The 22,052-nt window shown below is 39.9% G+C and overlaps 1 protein-coding gene across 3 annotated transcripts in view; it reads right to left on the reverse strand.

Moving 5' to 3' along the window:
- LOC121389052 (sodium/glucose cotransporter 4-like) overlaps positions 1-16,258 on the reverse strand; it is a 40,443-nt gene extending 24,185 nt beyond the window's left edge. For 2 of the 3 annotated variants that reach the window (XM_041520669.1, XM_041520667.1), the window contains exons 1-10: positions 15,999-16,258; positions 14,750-14,821; positions 13,094-13,198; positions 8,815-8,874; positions 7,221-7,325; positions 5,939-6,044; positions 4,453-4,533; positions 3,066-3,271; positions 1,234-1,369; positions 669-776 (exon numbers count right to left, since the gene is read on the reverse strand). In XM_041520669.1, the coding sequence (XP_041376603.1) occupies positions 669-776; positions 1,234-1,369; positions 3,066-3,271; positions 4,453-4,533; positions 5,939-6,044; positions 7,221-7,325; positions 8,815-8,874; positions 13,094-13,198; positions 14,750-14,821; positions 15,999-16,085 (1,066 nt within the window). In that variant the 5' untranslated portion in view covers positions 16,086-16,258. The remainder of the gene's footprint in view (positions 1-668; positions 777-1,233; positions 1,370-3,065; positions 3,272-4,452; positions 4,534-5,938; positions 6,045-7,220; positions 7,326-8,814; positions 8,875-13,093; positions 13,199-14,749; positions 14,822-15,998) is intronic. The other variant, XM_041520666.1, reaches the window with a different exon arrangement.
- Between the last annotated feature and the right edge of the window lie 5,794 nt (positions 16,259-22,052).

A 22,052-nucleotide genomic window follows, 5' to 3' on the forward strand; every position in this document is an offset into this window, starting at 1 on the left:
TAGGTGGTTGGTTGGTTGGTTGATTGATTGGTGTATGGATGAATGGATGGATGGATGGGTTGGGCGATTGGTTGGTTGGTTGATTGACTGATTGACAACACCCCAGCACAGATAATACATCTTCTATTGGGTGTCAAACAAAGGTCAGTTTACGAAAGAAGTGAAGACCAAATAAATATAAAAATTCGAACGTTAGTCACAGCGGACAGGAAGAAACGATTAGCTGCAATATGCACCGTAAGAAATTCCAAATCATACAGTTATATCGAAAGGTAGTTTTCAAAAAGTATTTAAAGGGACATAACCTAGTTTTTAAACACTAAGGCATATTTGTTACTATTAGACCCATTTTTGATAACTGATATCAAGATTTTATTGTTTAGATTATCCATTTCCGCACATTCGAAGCGTTTTTGGTCATCCTGTTTTTTTTGATATCACAAAATGCATTTATCATATTTTTAAAAACGCACATGCGTCTGAGAAGTAACAGCTATGGATTCGAGTTTTAGTCTATTTTTAGAGGGTATTTCACCATTTCAAAGTCACAGACTCATGTTTCACTCAGTTATAACTTTATCCAAATGTGTTAGAGATTTGTAGATTAAATAAACTTAGTGTGCATTTTCACGGGTTGAAACTAGGGTCTGTCCCTTTAAGACGTTTACCAATGGGCATTATCTCAAGGACGAGTTTTGGGTAGGCAATGTTGGAGCAGCCTACTGGGTTCCCACAGTACTTCTCACATTCCTTCGGGTCCACGCATCCAACACTTTCTGAAAACAGAAATAATCATCTATTTATTAAAACGAGGTAACTTAATAACTACCGATATTATAATAATGATTGTTTTATGAAACTAGGAGAGAGAGAGAGAGAGAGAGAGAGAGAGAGAGAGAGAGAGAGAGAGAGAGAGAGAGAGAGAGAGAGAGAGAGAGAGAGAGAGCGCAGACGGACAGGCAGAATCTACTCCTACCGATAGAGCAGTGAGTGATCGTTTATATGCACCTTCCTACAGACAGGACAGTACATACCACGCCTTTGGTGTACCAGATGTCGTGCACTTCTCAGGTCAAGTGAATAAATCGAGCCCACAGAAGGTAATCGATCCCGGGACTCATCGCACTCCAGGCCTACGATCTACCATTAAGATGCTCACTTCCCCAGAAGTGAATGAACGTCTCTTAAATTTCACAACGGCTATTGGGTAATTATGAGAGAAATAAATGTTACCTGGAAACAGCGCTCGACTAATCATTCCAGGATACACCATAAGGAACAGTGGCAAGAGCTTGAGGTACCCGGCAACGATAGCTCCGCCCTTAGCATGAGACAGATTTCTGGCAGCCAGGGTTCTTTGTACGATTACCTGTAAAACAAATAAAATGCAGTGCTTTACTAGTGGAGAAGACCCTGTTGTCTAGTATTTACGTTTCTTCTCAAATCGAACCCGTTACAATGTTGACTTTAAAGGGACATTCCCGAGTTCACTGCATTGTAAGATGTTTCCGACTAATAAAGTATTTGTACGATTAAACGATTAAAATATATTTTCTTGTTTACAATATCAGTGTCTGTATATTCAATGTGTTTCTGGTCGTCTTAATATTTGTAAGAAGCCCAAACTGGATTTTGTCTTCAAATAATTTCGTACGTACGAAAAAATCGGTTTTAGGAAATAAAATGAAATGTAACCTAGTACAAATATTAGAACGATCAGAAACACGTTTAATATACAGCCACTAATATTTTATGCAGAAAAATATATTTGATATATAATTACAGTCGTCAAAAGGTCTCTGTTAGTTGATAACATCTTTAAAATTGCAGCAAACTCAGGAATGTCCTTTTAAGATAACCCCCTTTTGATTAAGTGCATTTGCTCTCAAATATCATGCACGTACCTACGTACGCACGCAAGCAAACGCATACATACATACACACACACACACACACACACACACACACACACACACTTTATATATACTCTGTAAAAAAAGAAATGCATAGGTGATAGGGAAAGAAGAAAAGTGTTTGATTTTCCAAAATACCGTGTGTTTTTTGTACAATGTTGCTGAATGACCATGTTTATTAATGTTCCTGGAATGGGACAGCATTCCCAAATGCATCCAAAAACAAATTTAACGCACGTTGAGGCACGTTGTGGAACGTTGTGCGACAACTGCAGGAAATCGGCGTGAAATGGTCAGATTTTGGCGAATGCAAGTGAAACTCGGGGAAAAGATTGGGGTAGTGATAGGTATTTAAAGCTGCAATGCTCACAATGATGCCTCATTTCCATTTCGACGTAGACGAGTTACATGATACCAAGACTAAACCCGCCTAATCGAAACATTGCAATAGGCCGCCTCCAGTTAGGTGAATCGCAGTCAGCAGTCGCACGCCACATGAACGTCCATCAGAGCACCATTTCACGTCTCTGGGACAAGTACCAGCAGTTTCAATCAGCTGAAGAGCGGCCCAGAAGTGGAAGACCTCGCATAACAACTGGCAGAAGTGAGCTTGTGTTCGTACAAGGCAACCTGACAGCTGAACGCTACCGGAATGAAATTCTTCGCCGTCACATGCTTCCCATTGTGGATCGACAGAGAGAACTATTTCAGCAGGACAATGCCAGGCCGCATACGGCACGTGTAACAATGGATTTCCTACAGAATGAGAACATTAATGTCTGCCATGGCCATCAAGATTGCCAGATCTCAACCCCATTGAACCTCTATGGGACAAACTGGACAGACGTGCCCGGATTCAGAGACTCATTCAGTCTATGCCAAGGAGATGTCGCGCAGTGATTGCTGCTGCTGGTGACCACACAAGGTACTGATTTCAGCGCCCTCGTGCCACGCTTTTTGGTGACGAAAACGCCTCCACTGTCGTCAGTCCATAGCAAGAACATTGTCACATACTCATGTCAAATTTGATTGTGATACGATCATAAATAACGAAATTATGCCACTTTGTATTACAGAGATAATTCCGTGGATATTTCCCCTATGCGTTTCTTTTTTGACAGAGTATATAAAAAACCCAAAACATTTTGGTACCTGATCGCAGCTCCAGTACCAGAGACATCCAATAGAAGCCTGCAGTATCAGTCCAGGCCAGGGTTGATCCGAGGTCACGGGGTCACGAAACACGTGAAAGGCGTCCGCCCTGGGCACCCCACAGGTCGTGTCGTTCGTCCCCACACTCGGGATGGCCTCCATGTACAGGTGCTGAAGATTGTCGAACCCTCCTATCTTGTAAAAACCTGAAAACATGGACTCAGTCAGTTACCTATGTTTTGAATATATGGGCTCGTCTAACAGTTTTGAGATATCCGATGTTAGTTAAAGTCGCAGACTGTGGTTTGAACCCAGGAAAAGGTTGATTTACAAACCTGTAACACATCTGGATAAAGTTACAATGGCGTAAAACACAAATTTGTGGTGTTGAAATTGGAAAATACCCATAAAATATAGACTAGAGCTTGTCTTCATAGCCGTTACTTCTCAGAGGTACATGTGTTTCTAGGATGACCACGAACACTTTGAATGTACGGAGGTGGATATACTAAACAATAAAATATAAGTAATGTCGCATTTCAATGTTCACATATACGCCATAGTGTTAAAAAAAACCTAGGGTCTGTCACTTTAACTGTATTTAGGTTTCAACGGTTCTTAAAGGGATTTTCCTGAGTTTGCTGCATTGTAAAATGTTTCCGACTAGTAAAATACTTCTACGATTAAACTTACATATTAAATATATTTTCTTGTTTAGAATATCAGTGTCTGTATATTCAATGTGTTCTTGTCATCTTAATATTTGTAAGAGCCCAAACTGGATTTTGTCTTCAAATAATTTCGTACATACGGAAACAAATTATTTTAGGAAATAAAATGAAATTTATGCTAGTACAAATATTAGAACGATCAGAAACACGTTTAATATACAGCCACTAATATGTTATGCAGGAAAATATATTTGATATGTAATTACAATCGTTAAAAAGTCTCTGTTAGTCGATAACATCTTAAACATTGCAGCAAATTCTGGAATGTCTCTTTAACATACAGTCGAATGCCATTGCATGTGTTGTTTTCTCTTCAAATGAGGATATTTCGAGTTCAAGAAATGGTTCAATGACATAATTTTCGCTAGCAACTGTTATTTGTTTGTATCTAGACGCAACGGTTAATCGAGCTTATTATTCTGGTCGCTTCAACATCGAGATAACCAACTTTGACGAAACCTTTAGTCATTAAAGACATTGACTCTCCTTATTTCGAAGTGCAAAATAATTTAGGTTGTTACCGCTGTTTTACTATTATATTACACATTACTTTATTGCATTATATAATAACGCTTTTATTGAAGTGGTCGATAGTTTTAACTACCTTGGGTTAACATTAAATTTTAATGGTAAATTTACAAATTAATTTCGCTTACCCATTGACGTAAGAACAATGGCGCCTATCGTCATAACAACGGTTTGGAAGGTGTCCGTATACATCACAGCGGCCAATCCACCTGAAGAGAAAAAAGTGTGCTTTTGGTTAACGACACCACTAGAACACATCTATTTAAGACGTGTCAAAGACATTTGTATTTAAAACGTCTTATCACGCATGCTATAAATAATTCAGTTTACTAAATATTTTGGTAACACAGTATCTTTAATTAAATTAGATATTGTTAAATAAAACGTAATACGCATTAACAACTAATAACAAAGCACTAGCACACCATCCCTGAACAGACAGCACAGATAGCTGAGGTGTGTGCCCAGGGTAGCGTGCGTGAACCTCAGCTGTATATAAACAAGAAGATGAGTTAAAATAAATTGTTGGCTTATTCAGGTATAAAGTAAAGTAAATGACACCACTAGAGCACATTGATTAATTAATCATCGGCTAGTGGATGTCAGACATTTGATAATTCTGACTCGTACTCATTAGACCGGCCTCGGTGGCGTCGTGGTTAGGCCATCGGTCAACAGGCTGGTAGGTACTGGGTTCGGATCCCAGTCGAGGCATGGGATTTTTAATCCAGATACCGACTCCAAACCCTGAGTGAGTGCTCCGCAAGGCTCAATGGGTAGGTGTAAACCACTTACACCGACCAGTGATCCATAACTGGTTCAACAAAGGCCATGGTTTGTGCTATCCTGCCTGTGGGAAGCGCAAATAAAAGATCCCTTGCTGCTAATCGGAAAGAGTAGCCCATGTAGTGGCGACATCGGGTTTCCTCTCAAAATCTGTGTGGTCCTTAACCATATGTCTGACGCCATATAACTGTAAATAAAATGTGTTGAGTGCGTCGTTAAATAAGACATTTCTTTCTTTCGTACGTACTCAGAGGAAACGCGCTACATTTTTTTTTCTAATGCAGCAATGGACTTTTATATGCACTTTCCCACAGACAGGAAAGCACATACTGTACTGTACTGATTGGAAGGAGAATATTTAGGTATAAATACAATATATCCTCTCTAGTTATGGAGATCAAAGAAAGGAAGAAAGGAAGGAATAAATTATCAGCAAAGTCTATGTATGGAATCAACCAAAGTAATACAATATTATTATTATTATTATTATTATTATTATTATGTTGGGGTTTGGACGCGGGTGGGTTTCTTGTTATTGTTTTCCTTTAAAGGATTGGGTTTTTGTTTGGTTTCGGGGTTGTTTTTATTTGTGTTTTTTTTTTTTTTTTTTTTTTTTTTGTTTTTTTGTGGGGGGGTTTTAAATTTGGGGGGAGGGGGTCAGGGTGGTGGCTTCATTAGTCTGGGAGATGGCGACATTTTTGTCTTGTGTGTGCATTGTGTTGTCTTGCTTGTGTAAGTACGTTTTGTTATTATTTGTTGTTGTTGTTGTTGTTGTTGTTGTTGGTTTGTTTGTTTGTTCCGTCCACACTTGACCACATAATGCCTCACCTAGTATTGTGTAAATGCCCGTTACAAGCAGTAGACCGGCAATAGATATGTACATATCCCAAGCCAAGGCCAGCTTTATAAATAACGCCCCAGCGTAAATGCTGACCTGTAAATAAATGTAAAAATAACATAAGAATTGTATATTATAAACAGCGTGACATACCATTATGTGACGTGAACAATGTGAATGAATCATTAAATGAAAAATATACCACAGCATATCCGCCACATAAAAAAAGAACAAAAAAACGAACATAGTAAAATCACGTCTGTACCACTATAATCCATCAATTAAATGTATCCCCATCCCTACCCTCACGCCCAGTTTTACGCTTTAATAAATGTATTTTATATCAATTTTGATACCACCTCCCCATAATTTAACAATGAGAAAAATTGTTTCGTTTAACGACAACAATAGAGCACATTGATTAATAAATTATCGGCTATTGGAAAAAAAGAAAAAAGTGTTTTATTTAACGACGCACTCAACACATTTTATTTACGGTTATATGGCGTCGGACATATGGTTAAGGACCACACAGATTTTGTTTTTTAGAGGAAACTCTCTGTCGCCACATAGGCTACTCTTTTACGACAGGCAGCAAGGGATCTTTTATTTGCGCTTCCCACAGGCAGGATAGCACAAACCATGGTCTTTGTTGAACCAGTAATGGATCACTGGTCGGTGCAAGTGGTTTACACCTACCCATTGAGCCTTGCAGAGCACTCACTCAGGGTTTGGAGTCGGTATCTGGATTAAAAATTCCATGCCTCGACTGGGATCCGAACCCAGTACCTACCAGCCTGTAGACCGATGGCCTGCCACGACGCCACCGAGGCCGGTTCGGCTATTGGATGTCAGACAGAGATGTCGTGCCAGTTTTGTAACGATGTACAGTGTGAGTGACAAACAGCTCAGGTAGATATGAGAGTGGCAGGTGTATGTAGTACGTACCGCCAGTTTTGTAACGATGTACAGTGTGAGTGACAAACAGCTCAGGTAGATATGAGAGTGACAGGTGTATGTAGTACGTACCGCCAGTTTTGTAACGATGTACAGTATGAGTGACAAACAGCTCAGGTAGATATGAGAGTGACAGGTGTATGTAGTACGTACCGCCAGTTTTGTAACGATGTACAGTATGAGTGACAAGCAGCTCAGGTAGATAAGAGAGTGACAGGTGTATGTAGTACGTACCGCCAGTTTTGTAACAATGTACAGTATGAGTGACAAACAGCTCAGGTAGATATGAGAGTGACAGGTGTATGTAGTACGTACCGCCAGTTTTGTAACGATGTACAGTATGAGTGACAAACAGCTGAGGTAGATTCTGATTCTCTGTCCGCCACATCGCTTTTCCATGTACTCGGGTAACGTGTACACCTGAAACAAACAATAAACATCTTTCAGGGAAGGATCCAGGATTTTGCAAAGGGGGTTACATATTTTTTAACGGGCAATTTGAGTTTGCGAAGGCAGATGAGACGATCTCCCAAACGGAGCAAGGTTTGTAGGTGGTTTCTGGGATATGCTCCCCGGAAAATGTTAAAAATAAAGATGTGTAGACTCGTTTTCAGGGCAGTTTTCATTTTATATTGTGGATGATCAGTTTGAAAAAGTCATTAAAAAGGGCACTTGAAACAGGTCGGGAGTCACGGGACTAATTTGAAAATCCGCCAATGTCGTGAATTCATAACATATAAACCATAATACTTATATAAACCATAATACTCTCTGGTGGATAATTGGCCAGAGAAAGTTAAAAAAAAAAAAAAGCAACAAGAACAAATACAAAAACACGCACTAATGCCCGGCGCAGACGAGCGTTTTTTAACGCATGCATCTTGCGTTAAAAAACGCATCCGTACGAACGCAGTAAAAACGCATCGTGTGCGACCCCCTCTGCGTTGCGCTTTTTTAGCGCTGCGTCGATTTTTCAAATATCAAAGATGTTTGATTTTAGACGCACAAACGCATGCGTCTCCTGCCGCATCCGTCTAAAAACGCACGTGTGCGCCTACTTGCGTCTACGTTGCGTTCACATTTTTATATTGACCAATCATCTGTCTATTCAGTAACATGCCTTTCGAAATGGCCTCTCCAACTGACAGTTTAACAATTAATAATTATTGGTTTCAGTGATGAATAGAACTGTGAAAACAGACCCGACCATTAAAAATGACTAACATGTAAATGTTTCAACACAAATAGTTTCCAACTGCTCATCTTTGAAAAAAAGACTAGGTACGTGTAATTAATGACATTTCTAAATAGATAAAATTAAAATATATAAATTATTGCATTCATTGTACTATGCCTAATAATAATAATTAAAATAAACAATTGTGAAATAAGAAAGATTTATATTGTAAAAGTATATTGTACATAATGTTTTAATAAAGTTTATTATGTTTTAAAATGTATTAATAAATTACATTTAATCTTTGTTATTTTTCCTAGAGTAAAGTATAAATAAATTAATTAATAAAAAAAATCGTCAGTGGATCGCAGGAACGCATCGCAGGTAGGCGCACACGAGACGCATCCGTCTGCCTTGAGTCTGCGTTTTTTAACGCAGACGCATGCGTTAAAAAACGCTCGTCTGCGCCGGGCATAAACTTAATTTCTAGTAAGAAGCTGTAATTAATCTGTGAAATAAAGGTAAAAAGTTCAATAGCTTAACCTATTTTACACTGTTTAATAACTAAATACAGTGCCTTTTAAAAGCGCATATAATAATTATATTGCATGAATTAAACATTCGGTGTATTCCGTCAGGATTCGATTTATTTCGTTAAAATGCTTCGTCGGGATTCGGTTAATTTCGTCCAATTATATACAACTAACACCCACACCAACGTGCGATACTCACCCCAGCTGATATGTAAACCGGAAGAAACAACCAGGCAAGGCAGAGAACCAATGGCATTGACTACAAAAAATAAAACAAAATCAAACTGGTTTATAATAAAATGTTTACGTGATGAGAGGTTAACGGTCACAGCATTGTGACGTCATGAACGTTTATACGTAACGTTCACTTAGCAACGCAGCTGATGACATTGTTCATCATTTATGTTGCGGCCGGGACTACCAAGCTGTTTTCTTTCTGGATCTGTTTGTACGAAAACGGTAAATAGGCATACTACCATTTTATATATAGGCTAGCGTTCAAATAAGTAGGTGAGATTGGAATTCAAGTATGGAATCAAACGCAACACGATCTCCAAACTAATTATCCCGAGTACTATGACGGTAAGAGAGCTAGACGGAGATTTGGACAGTTAAATAACGATCTCTAACCGTATTTAACAGGAACGTTATTGAAAAGGGGCGCTGTCGGGTTTCTTTCTGCAGTGTGTGTATTAGACTCTGACTGATTAATATATGAAGAAAAAAAAAGGTATTAGGGAGCTCGAAAATGATCGATGTAAATGTATTTGACGCCAAACATAGGATTGCTCTTATATTAAAGTGGTCAATTTTGACTACCGTTTGGTAGGCAGACGTTGCGCAGAATTTATACAGATTGGACGGTTAGAAAGCGTTATAAGTGTTACCGTCAGAGTACTTGGGATACAAAATAATATAATAATAACACTCTACCATGTATAGCTCGAGTGTTCTTTAGTTCATCAAGATTAACCTCGAGTGCATGCACATGGCATGCACTCGAGGTTAATCTTGATGAACTAGAGTGTTCTCTAGCCCTGTTTCTAAAATACAGGGCAGAGCTAGAGAACACTCAAGCTATATCGTGGACGGGCACGAATTATCCAGAGCTCGGGTCAGCCAGACCGAGTAGAAAAACCTTCGCTAGACTTGTTTTTGTGTTCTTCGTCTGAAATCTACGAATGTAGAAGTTACTAACAAATGTGTGACATCCCATAGCCCATGACGTAGCCCAGTGGTAAAGCGCCCGCTCGATGCGTGGTCGGTCTTGGATCGACCCCCGTCGGTAGGCCCATTGGGCTATTTCTCGTTCCAGCCAGTGCACCACGACTGGCATATCAAAGGCCGTGGTATGTACTACCCTGTTTGTGGGATTGTGCATATAAAAGATCCCTTGCTGCTATTCGACAAGAGTAGCCCATGAAGTGGCGACAGCGGGTTTCTTCTCTCAATATCTGTGTAGTCCTTAGCCATATGTCTGACGTCATATAACCGTAAATAAAATGTGTTGAGTGCGTCGTTAAATAAAACATTTCCTTTCCTTTTCTATTAATCAATGTGCTCTGGTGGTGTCATTAAACAGAAAAAACTTTAATATTAATCTGACATCTTGGTACAAACATTTGATGGAAATGTGTCATATTAATAGTTCTCAGTCACGACGGAAGTACATATTGGGGGGCTGGAGTGGGGTGGGGGTGTGTGACTTAGACTTAGTTTTCAATGGATTCCGGGGAATGCAATTTTGCAAGTAAAATGCATGTCCGCCTTAAGAATTACTACCAATAATATAAGCCCCCCCCCCCCCCCCCCCCGCTCCTCCTGCTCCGCCGTATCCTGTTTTATATCTCGCCCAACCGAAATACGTCCGTCCCGACCGTTTTTTTCCTGTCAGCATCCTCACAGAATGGGAGATCATTTTGCCTGCCGTTCCGTCGGACCGGCAGTTAATTTGCATGTACGTTTATACTTTATGATCATATTTTGGTCCGGCCGATTTTGATCCGGTCCGGAATAATATTCTAGCTTGTCGGATCGAATGTCCGGCAGGAATGTCTGCCAATTTTCACCACTTATAAACATTACACTGTTCTTTTTGTTTTTTTGTTTAGTGTTATTTTTGAACACCCAGTGGCGTAGGCAAGGATGGGGTGGTGGCGCACGGGGGCTATGCTATGTATTAAATTTTACACATCATACATACATAGTGTGGGTTGCCCCTCACCCACCCCACCCCCAATATGGGTTGGCCCCCAATATAAAAACCAGTGTGAATACCTCCTAATAAATTTGAACAGAGGTCGGGTGTACTTTCTCATGTTAATATCCAATGAAGGTTCACACATACTCGCCCCTGTTCCAGCCATTGACCTCGCCAGTTACTGGACACGTGGCAGGATGGGGGTGGTGACTTTGAGGTGAGCGGAATTTGGAAAACACAATGAGTATTATTATTACACGACTGGTATTCGTTAAAATACAGTGTAAATAAGCGAACGCTTCTCGATTTGGCCGCTGGTGTGTTTGTCACCAATTAGTTTTGACAAAAAAAACTATCTTACATCCCGACAACAACAAACTTGCTGCCAATGACCGGTCAGCTAAGGCGCTGACACAGCGTCACCTACCCGAGAGGTATGTTCTGCTGTTCACTGAAGACGAGTTAAGCTTTAGGTGTAAACATACAAAGAAACAAACTGGACCAACTTTACAAAGCCTGTTTGGACCAAATTTATAAAGCATGTTTGTTTGTGTGGGGTTTTTTTGTTTTTTTTTTTGGGGGGGGGGGGGAGGGGGGTAAAGGGACATTCCCGAGTTTGCTGCATTGTAAGATGTTTCCGACTAACAAAATATTTCTACGATTAAACTTTCATATTAAATATATTTTCTTGTTTAGAATATCAGTGTCTGTATATTCAATGTGTTTCTGATCGTCTTAATATTTGTAAGAAGCCCAAACTGGATTTCGTCTTTAAATAATTTCGTATGTACGAAAAAATATTTTTTAGGAAATAAAGTGAAATTTAACCTAGTACAAATATTAGAACGATCAGAAACACGTTTAATATACAGCCACTAATATTTTATATGCAGAAAAATATATTTGATATGTAATTACACTCGTTAAAAAGTCTATGTTAGTCGATAACATCTTAAAACTTGCAGCAAACTCAGGAATGTCCCTTTAATTATACGCGTGTAACTACATACATTAACCACGCTTAAAAAGCTGTTTTTTTAAGTAAAAATACAATTCATAAATCTGTCCCCTTTTGTCTCGCAATATGAAAATTCAGGGTCGAATTTGCAAAGCCTGTTTCTGTCTTATACACGGATAACTACGGGCATTTATACTCAACTTTATACTCAACAAAATGAATTAGGGGCCAGTAGTTATTTAAGCATTAAAATTCACTTTATATTTTCTCAGTTGATCTTAGCATGTATCTACATTTCGTTTTCATTTGACGTCATTTTCGTGGGAATACCGTATATCCCGTTGTTGTTAAAGTACGCTGTCCCGGGCACGCACCTCGTTTCTTTGTGCTATCCTTCCAGGAGAGTGTGTTAATGATTAGATGGTGGTTAGTGAGAGAGAAGTCGGTGTAGTGACCTAAAACCTCCTCATTGAGTCGTTAAAACTCGCTCTGGATGGGAGTGGATACCGGGATATGGATGTATGGATGGATGTATGTATGTATGGATGGATGGATGAATGAATGAAAGGATGGATGGATGAGGGCTGAGTAATTAGAATGGATGGATGGATGACTGAGTGACTGAGTGGGTAGGTTATTGGATGGATGGATGGATGAAAGGGTAGATAGAGGGATGGATGGATGAACGAATAGATGAGGGTGAGTGATTTTTAATGGATGAATGGATGGATGGATGGATGAATGGAAGATTGAATGGATGAAAGGTGGATGAACGAAAGGGTGGGTGGATGGATGAATCGATGGATGGATGGCTGAGTGATTGAGTGGGTGGGTGATTGGATGGATGGATGGATGGATGGATGAATGAAACGGTGGATAGATGAATGGATAGATGGATGAGGGGTGCGTGATTTTTAATGGATGGATGGGTGTATGGATATATAGATGGACGGTTGGATGGATGGATTAAAGGGTGGATGAAAGGGTAATTGGATAGATGGATGGATGAGTCACTGAGTGGGTGGGTGATTGTATGGACGTATGTATGTATGGATGGATCAATCGATGAATGAAAGGATGGATAGATGGATGGATGGATGGATTAGGGGTGAGAGATTTTTAGTGGATGGATGGATGAGTGGATGAATTGATGATTAAATGAACAAAAGAGTGGATGGGTGGATAGATGGATGGATGACTGAATAAATGAAAGGGTGGATGAATGAAAGAGTGAATGGATGTATGGATGGATTGCTGGATGGGAAGTTGGCTGGATGAATAACAAGTAACAGTTCAATAAATAATAAATAAAAGTCTTACGAGCCATTCGTACATGACCATGGCTATACCGGAAGCTGCGCCAATGCCTGCCAGTCCGACAAAATGTTCACTTCCGATGTTGCTGGAAAATAGTGACGCCCCGACCTGTCAAAGAAATATCAGTGATATGAAATGTCGCTTCTTTTTATTATTACTAGTATAACGTAATTTTAACACCAGTACATTATTTACACTACAAACGCCACATATACGTGTTTATTTTATATATATATATGAAAATTCTTGAACACAAAAACAAAATAATGAATGATTGAATGGATGTACGAACAAACGAACGAACGAACGAAATGATCAATGACTAAATGACTGACCAATCTGATTAAAATTAGTTCTAATTAACCAGTGGTGCTAATTTTGATTAGATTGACGACAGGCTGACTGAATGACCGAATGAATGAATGAAAGAATGAATGAATGAAAGAATTAATGAATGATTGACGTAATGACTGACTGATTGAATGACTAACTGATTGAATTACCGACAGACTGACTGACTGACTGACTGACTGACTGACTGACTGACTGACTGACTGACTGACTGACTGACTGACTGACTGACTGACTGACTGACTGACTGACTGACTGACTGACTGACTGACTGAATTAATTAATTAATTAATTAATGACAGAATGACTGACTGAATTAATTAATTAATGACAGAATGACTGACTGAATTAATTAATTAATTAATGACAGAATGACTGACTGAATGACTGAATTAATTAATGACTGAATGACTGACTGAATGAATGAATGAATGAATGAATTAATTAATGACAGAATGACTGACTGACTGAATTAATTAATTAATTAATGACAGAATGACTGACTGAATGATTGATTGACTGAATTAATTAATGACAGAATGACTAAATTAATTAATTAATTAATGACAGAATGACTGAATTAATTAAATAATTAATTAATTAATGACATAATGACTGACTGAATTAATTAATTAATAGCAGAATGACTGACTGAATGGCTGACTGACTGACTGAATGACTGAATGAATGAATGAGAATGAAAGAATGAATGGATACTTATAAAATCAATATACAGACATATATTCAAACATACAAACTCAGGTAGACATGCAGATGAGAAGAAATGTTTTATTTAACGACGCACTCAACACATTTTATTTACGGTTATATGGCGCCAGACGTATGGTTAAGGACCACACAGAGTTTGAGAGGAAACCCGCTGTCGCCACTACATGGGCTACTCTTTCCGATTAGCAGCAAGGGATCTTTTATTTGCGCTTCCCACAGGCAGGATAGCACAAACCATGGCCTTTGTTGAAACAGTTATGGATCACTGGTCGGTGCAAGTGGTTTACACCTACCCATTGAGCCTTGCGGAGCACTCACTCACGGTTTGGAGTCGGTATCTGGATTAAAAATCCCATGCCTCGACTGGGACCCGAACCCAGTACCTACCAGCCTGTAGACCGATGGCTTAACCAGACGCCACCGAGGCCGGTACATGCAGATGAATACACAGACATAGAGATATACCAGTTATTGATAAATAAAGATTTGTTTACCAAGTGGTGTACTAAGCATTTTACTCGCCATATATGTACCTACTGACTTCTGTATTTCAATGTTTTACGGTTATTGTGCACATACCGTGAACCAGGTCATGTCTCTCCCAGCCAAGAAATAACTCTTTACGTTTCCTCGATTTGGACGGCATAGTGACTGAAACACAACATGTTAGATCATTTTAAACACGGCATCAACAACGAGTGTCAAACCATTTACAGAACAATACCAGGGGCGGTACCAGGAAACAGTTGTGGGGGACTGATAGGAAAAGGACACGTAAAACTAAAAAGGGCACCCCATAAAAAGGGCAACTCAATACATTTAGTGAGGATCCGCCTCTGAATATTAACTACAGACGTTGAACATTGTGGGGGGCGGGACGTAGCCCAGTGGTAAAGCGCTCTTTTGATGTGCGGTCGGTCTGAGATCGATCCCCGTCGGTGAGCCCATTTGGCTATTTCTCGTTCCAGCCAGTGCATCATGACTGGTATATCAAAATCCGTTGTATGTACTACCCTGTCTGTGGGATGGTTCATATAAACAAAATCCCTTGCTGCTAATTAAAAACGAGTCGTCCATGAAGTGGCGACAGCGGGTTTCCTGTCTCAATATCTGTGTGGTTTTTAACCGTATGTCTGACGCCATATAACCGTAAATAAAAATGTGTTGAGTGCGTCTTTAAATAAAACATTTCTTTCTTGAACATTTTAGTTTCATTATACATTATACTAAAGTTTCGTTGGTGTGTGGTATTATATAATAAGCTTCTTTTTGGAAATTGTGTCAACTGATATGCAAGGAGAAAGCACTTGTTAAGGGGCGGGACATAGCATAGTGGTAAAGAGCTCGCCTGATACGCTGTCGGTCTGGGGACGATCCCCATCCTTGGGTACATTTAGCTATTTCTTGTTTCAGCCAGGGCACCACGACTGGTATAACAAATATCGTTGTATGTGCTATCATTTCTATGTGGTAGTAAATCACTGGTATATCAACGGCCGTAGTATGTGCTATTCTGTCTGTGGGATGGTGCATATAAAATATCCCTTGCTACTAATGGAATTTTGTTTTTATCGGGTTTCCTTTCTAAGACTATATGTCGGAATTACCAAATGTTTGGCATGCAGTAGCCGATGATTAATAAATCAATGCGCTGTAGTGGTGTCGTTAAACAGAAACAAGCATTAAACCTTAACTCTTTGGGTTACTGCAATTGTCCCATATTGCGTTTCGTCTTATGACGGTAAACAGTATAATAGACTATAATCCTTACAGTGTCTTTTGAACTTACATCGACCAACATGTAAAACAAAAACTAATATATACATACCCACAGTCCAACGCCCAGCACTGCCACAAAGTAAACAACAACAATCGTGATGTCACCCCAGTGCTCTAGACCCGGAGTCTGGGTCATGGTCAAAGGTGACCCAGGAAGCTATCTTAATGAGATAACTAGTCCTTGTGTCCTCTTCAAGATAGATACTAGCTGTATACATACACACAACTATTGGTAGTCTCGATGGGTTTACATGTACGGTACAGCAGGGTCAACAATGGTTTGCCTGTAGCCCTGCATATTCACGTATTGTGTTTGCGTTGTAGGTTGCATAGTACCAAAGAAGAGAGTACCGTGTCAAAGTTCGACGTGCACCGTCAAATATTTACGGAGTAAAAGCAGCTGTGGGTGTGATTGGTAGTAATATGTGACATTGATTATTTGTGCAAATACTACTATCCATTGACAATAAATAAATACACTTTTATTTGTTATACAGTTGTTATGCAGTATATACCAGAGGTTGAAACTAATGCGGGGTACCCCCAAAAAGGGAACTGCAATTTTCAGCAAAAATGACGGTTTCTATTAAAAACATAAATTAAATCTCTTAAATGATACGTGACCCCCCATTTTCTTGCAGCTAGATTAGATGTGAGGTGCCACACTTTCTATTGCTGTACTTCCTGGGCGTGTTGAAACGCTGCTTATATCAGTTTTATTAGTAAACGTTAACATTATCGGCAATAGGAATTGATTTGGTCTAATGGAACCTGTAGTGTGAAGAGTATTTAATTTCTGACACGTGATACGTGCCTCGGTTTCTAGATACACTTGGAGAGATAACATCGCGTTGATGTCCGTAGTGGTTGGACTATACCAATTAAAATCCCATAGGCGACCATGTTAACGTTTGTGTTTAAAAACACTGTATGCAATATATCAACCAAACTATGACCCATAAGTATCAGTACTACAACCCCTACCTCAAAGTATTAACTGCAGAAAATGGTACCTTTCATGGCTCATTTTCGGTATAACCAGATGTTTCTACAACACCCCTAGTTTCACACAAAATTTGACTACTTTTTTTTACAGGTACCCCATACATGTTCCAAGCACAAGGCTACTTGACACGGTGGTACTACATCAAATAAAATTGCATACATTTTTAGCCCAGATGAAACTAATTTTTTTTTTACAATCAACACACTCACATTTATAACCAATCACAGGACTTGTGGTGTTAACTTCTCTATCAAAAGTTCCGTGCACCTCGAACTTCGACCCAACCAGACATTAATTGGTTTAGTGCAACCTAGTGCCACAGTCTTGAAGCGGATATGTATGTAAACAGCTGAGTGTTTGCCCATGAACAGATATAAGAAAGGAATCGTTTCTGTAAAAGAAAGAAAGAAATGTTTTATTTAACGAAGCACTCAGCACATTTTATTTACGGTTATATGGCTAAGGTCCACACAGATTTTGAGAGGAAACCCGATGTCGCCACTACATGGGCTACTCTTTCCGATTAGCAGCAAGGGATCTTTTATTTGCGCTTCCCACAGACAGGATAGCACAAACCATGGCTTTTGTTGAACCAGTTATGGATCACTGGTCGGTGCAAGTGGTTTACACCTACCCATTGAGCCCTGCGGAGCACTCACTCAGGGTTTGGAGTCGGTATATACTGGATTAAAAATCCCATACCTCGACTGGGATCCGAACCCAGTACCTACCAGCCTGTAGACCGACGGCCTAACCACGACGCCACCGAGTGCGGTTGTTTGCCCATGAACGGATATAAGAAAGGAAAGAAAGGAATTACAAGTTTAAGTTTTAATTGTATGTGTTTCTCTCAAAACAAACCAGTTTCATAATTCTTGTACGATCCTTGCACTCATTGAATAACCTCTATATCAACACTGTCCCATGGCCAGGACAGTACTTACCTCGGCCTTTGTTTTACCAGTCCAATGAGTGCAATCGACCCTGCGACTATCGCCCCATCCACGCACACCAGGCGAGCGATCTATCACTGAACTATATGTCACTCACCACCCACGCACACCAGGCGAGCAATCTATCACTGAGCTATATTTCACTCCCCACCCACGCACACCAGGCGAGCAATCTAACACTGAACTATATGTCACTCTCCATTCACACACACTAGGCGAGCGATCTATCACTGAACTATATGTCACTCACCACCCACGCACACCAGGCGAGCAATCTATCACTGAGCTATATTTCACTCCCCACCCACGCACATCAGGCGAGCAATCTAACACTGAACTATATGTCACTCTCCATTCACGCACACTAGGCGAGCGATCTATCATTGCACTATATGTCACTTTCCATTCACACACACTAGGCGAGCGACCTATCACTGAGCTATATGTCACTCTCCATCAACGCACATCAGGCGAGCGATCAAACACTGAGCTATATGTCACACTACATCAACGAACACCGGGCGAGCGATCAAACACTGAGCTATATGTCATTCCCCAACCACGGACACCAGGCGAGCGATCTATCACTGAGCTATATGTCACTATCCACCCACACACACCAGACGAGCGATCTACCACTGAGCTATATGTCACTATCCACCCAGGCACACCAGGCGAGCGATCTACCACTGAGCTACATCACTCTCCACCCACGCACGCGAGGCGAGCTATCTACCTCCGAGCTATATGTCACTCTCCGCTGAAAGGTTTACATGTTAGTTCAAAGTATGAACAAACATGTATGTATGTATGTATGTATGTATGTATGTATGTGTGTATATGTGTATGCAATTGTGTGTGTATGTGTGTGTGTGTGTATGTATGTGTGTGTGTATGTATGTATGTATTGATGTATGTATGTATGTATGTAATTGTGTTTACGTGTGTATCTATGCATGTGAATGTATGCATGCGTGTCTGTTTGTATGTGTACGTCCGCGCTCGTGTGCGTATGTATGTGTGCGCGTGCGTGTTTTTGTGTGTACGTATTGCGTTAAACGTGTTACAAAAAAAGATGTCTGTTTTCTTTCATTCCTTTTTTTTGGATTGTTTACCTTTGTTATTTTTTTTAATAAGACCTCCCAAACACACACTCTCTCTCTCTCTCTCTCTCTCTCTCTCTCTCTCTCTCTCTCTCTCTCTCTCTCTCTCTCTCTCTCTCTCTCTCTCCGAGTCTCTCTCTCTCTGTCTCTCTCTCCGCCTCCCATCTCTCTCTCTCTCTCTCTCTCTCCTCTCCTCTCTCTCTCTCTCTCCTCTCCTCTCTCTCTCTCTCCCTCTCTCCTCTCTCTCTCTCCTCTCTCTCTCCTCTCCTCTCTCTCTCCTCTCTCTCTCCCCTCTCCCTCTCTCTCTCTCCTCTCTCTCTCTCTCTCTCTCTCTCTCTCTCTCTCTCTCTCTCTCTCTCTCTCTCTCTCTCTCTCTCTCTCTCTCTGTCTCTCTCTCTCTCTCTCTCTCTCTCTCTCTCTCTCTCTCTCTCTCTCTCTCTCTCTCTCTCTCTCTCTCTCTCTCTCTCTCTCTCTTTCTCTCTCTAGCACTGAATAAAGAGAGATTAACTCCACGACCTATTCGTTTACCTGTCTTATTAAAATGCATCTTCTGAGCACTTCAGGTAATGTACATGTTGTTGACATTTCGAATATCATTGATCTGAAATGTGATGCAAGATTATGCTCTATCCATTACATGAAATAATCAGTCAGGGGCGACGTTGGGGAGGGGGTGGGGCGTGTTGTAACATTTATTTTAGTTTTAATGGCTGATGTGTGATGAGTTCTGTGAGTGTTTTTCCCATTCCTCCCAGATCTCCACGACAGACCATCCTGTTTATATGGGAAAGTGTGCATACAAGCTAAATTAGTGCACATACACAGACAGAGAGAGAGAGAGACGTTAAGACAGAGAGATGGAGAGAGACAGAGAGAGACAGAGAAAGATAGATAGATGGATAGATAGATATACTCTTAAAAAAAGTAGGAGAACTCTAATAAGAATTTACAATTGCCAAAATTGTAAGTTATATTAGCTGTGGGGAATGGTTATATGATAATAGTGAATTAATTGTGCAAACATTACAACCGGTAATTCAGTATTACAGTAGGTTGTATGACCACCAAAGATCATGAAGGATGATTGGGGTCAGAAGTGAAATTTGAAAGTTTTTATCAGTAAATCGCAAATTCAAACAATTAAAATGACTAAAAAGAAACAATAACAACTGTATGATCAACAGAATGAAAAGGATTGACAGAAATAATGTTCCACAGTGATTAATGGACCTTCCTGGAAATGGTCAAAATCGAGAATGACACCACACGCACGTGTATGGGGCAACTGCGTGATGCATGTGCAAACTATGGAATATGTTTCGGTGTGTTGATAAACAGACCTGAATGTTCTTTACTAGGATGTCAGTGGTCAAAAGGTATGTTCGGTCCAATAGTTGATATTAACATTATTTCAGATTGCCCTACTTTTTTTAAAAGATATATTATATATATATATATATATATATATATATATATATATATATATATATATATATATATATATATATATATACAGAGAGTGAGAGAGAGAGAAAGGGGGGGGGGGGCAGAGAAAGAGAGACAGACAGACAGAGAGAGCAGACCGAGAAAGAGATACACGGAGAGAGGGGGTGCGGGGGTACCTCAAGTCTAATTATCGGAACTGCCCTGAACTGCCGGCAGATATGTTGTGTCTGGTTCCAAGATTTGAGTACCACGTTAAACAAGGTGCGAGTTCACATTTCGTAAACTTGATACCACATATACAAAGCTAATCTTTGATTTTCGTCTCCATTTCATAAGTTTATTTGGTTAAGCATACAGCGTGACAAGAATTCAGTTATCACAATGCAGTAACAGTATATACTGATATTTGATATTTATAGACACATATCAACTATATATACATATGTAAATATATACGTATGTCAATGCCAGGAGACAGGAGCCTTGTTTATTAAAGCTTAATAACTATTAACAACACAACAGTAGAATATTTGATAGTTTACGGCTATGTTAATATACACTCCTCACAAAAAGTTAAGCAACAATGAAGGAAGGAATGTTTTAATTAACAATGCACACAACACATTTTAATTACGGATATATGGCGCTGGACATATCATGGTTAAGGACAACACAGCAACAATGTATTCGAAGGCAGTAAGAAATTGCACATGCATTTGTATGGGTGTTATAGTAAAGAGTAGATATCTCTAACACAAGTTGTAGCACGGCAAATGTCATGATCTGATGTTTTTAAATACCAAATAAAATAATTTTAAGAACATTGTCAATTATCCATATTGTCCATTTTCATACTTCACTCTATCTCATGGTCCATTCCTTGACGTGGTGAGGTAGCTTGCATGTCTCAATGACTCGGAGAGCTATGCCAGCTGAAGCATCAGCTCCTGGCAGGGTCACCCAAGCTGGACTGGTCAAAGGGTAGAGACTAGACTAATATGGACCGGACAGACAGAGGACGTGAGTCAAGAAAGACAACGGTCTAGGAGAAGCAAACTCCAAAATCAAAACTGGGCTGGAGAGGCTCAGAATCCTAGTAAGGAAACTCTCCTAGGGGAAGGAAAACTCCAAACTCAAACCAAGTCCACTGAAGCTGAGTACAGAACCTATGCATCAGCATTAGCGTGGAAACCGAAAGGAAATGTCTGTACATGCACCAAGCTCTATGATCATCATCATACTTCACTAGGTGTTGCTTAACTTTTGGTCTCAACAATAAATAACACAACTCAGCTGTATATTAACCATTATTTACTCATATCGGTTATCATAATATTAATAAAATAGTCCTATAAAATAAAAACAACACTAGAACATCATTATGTAGTATACATTTTATACTATTGAATAACAGTACTTTAACTATTTTGGGGCGGCACGTATCCCAGTGATAAAGCGCTCCCTTGATGCGCGGTCGGTCTGGGACCGATCTCTGTCGGTGAGGACCATTGGGCTATTTCTCGTCACAGCCAGTGCACCACAACTGGTATATCAAAGATCGTGGCATGTGCTATCCTGTCTGTGGAATGGTGCAT

Source organism: Gigantopelta aegis, chromosome 14 (genome assembly GCF_016097555.1).
Source record: "Gigantopelta aegis isolate Gae_Host chromosome 14, Gae_host_genome, whole genome shotgun sequence".
NCBI classification, from domain to species: domain Eukaryota; kingdom Metazoa; phylum Mollusca; class Gastropoda; order Neomphalida; family Peltospiridae; genus Gigantopelta; species Gigantopelta aegis.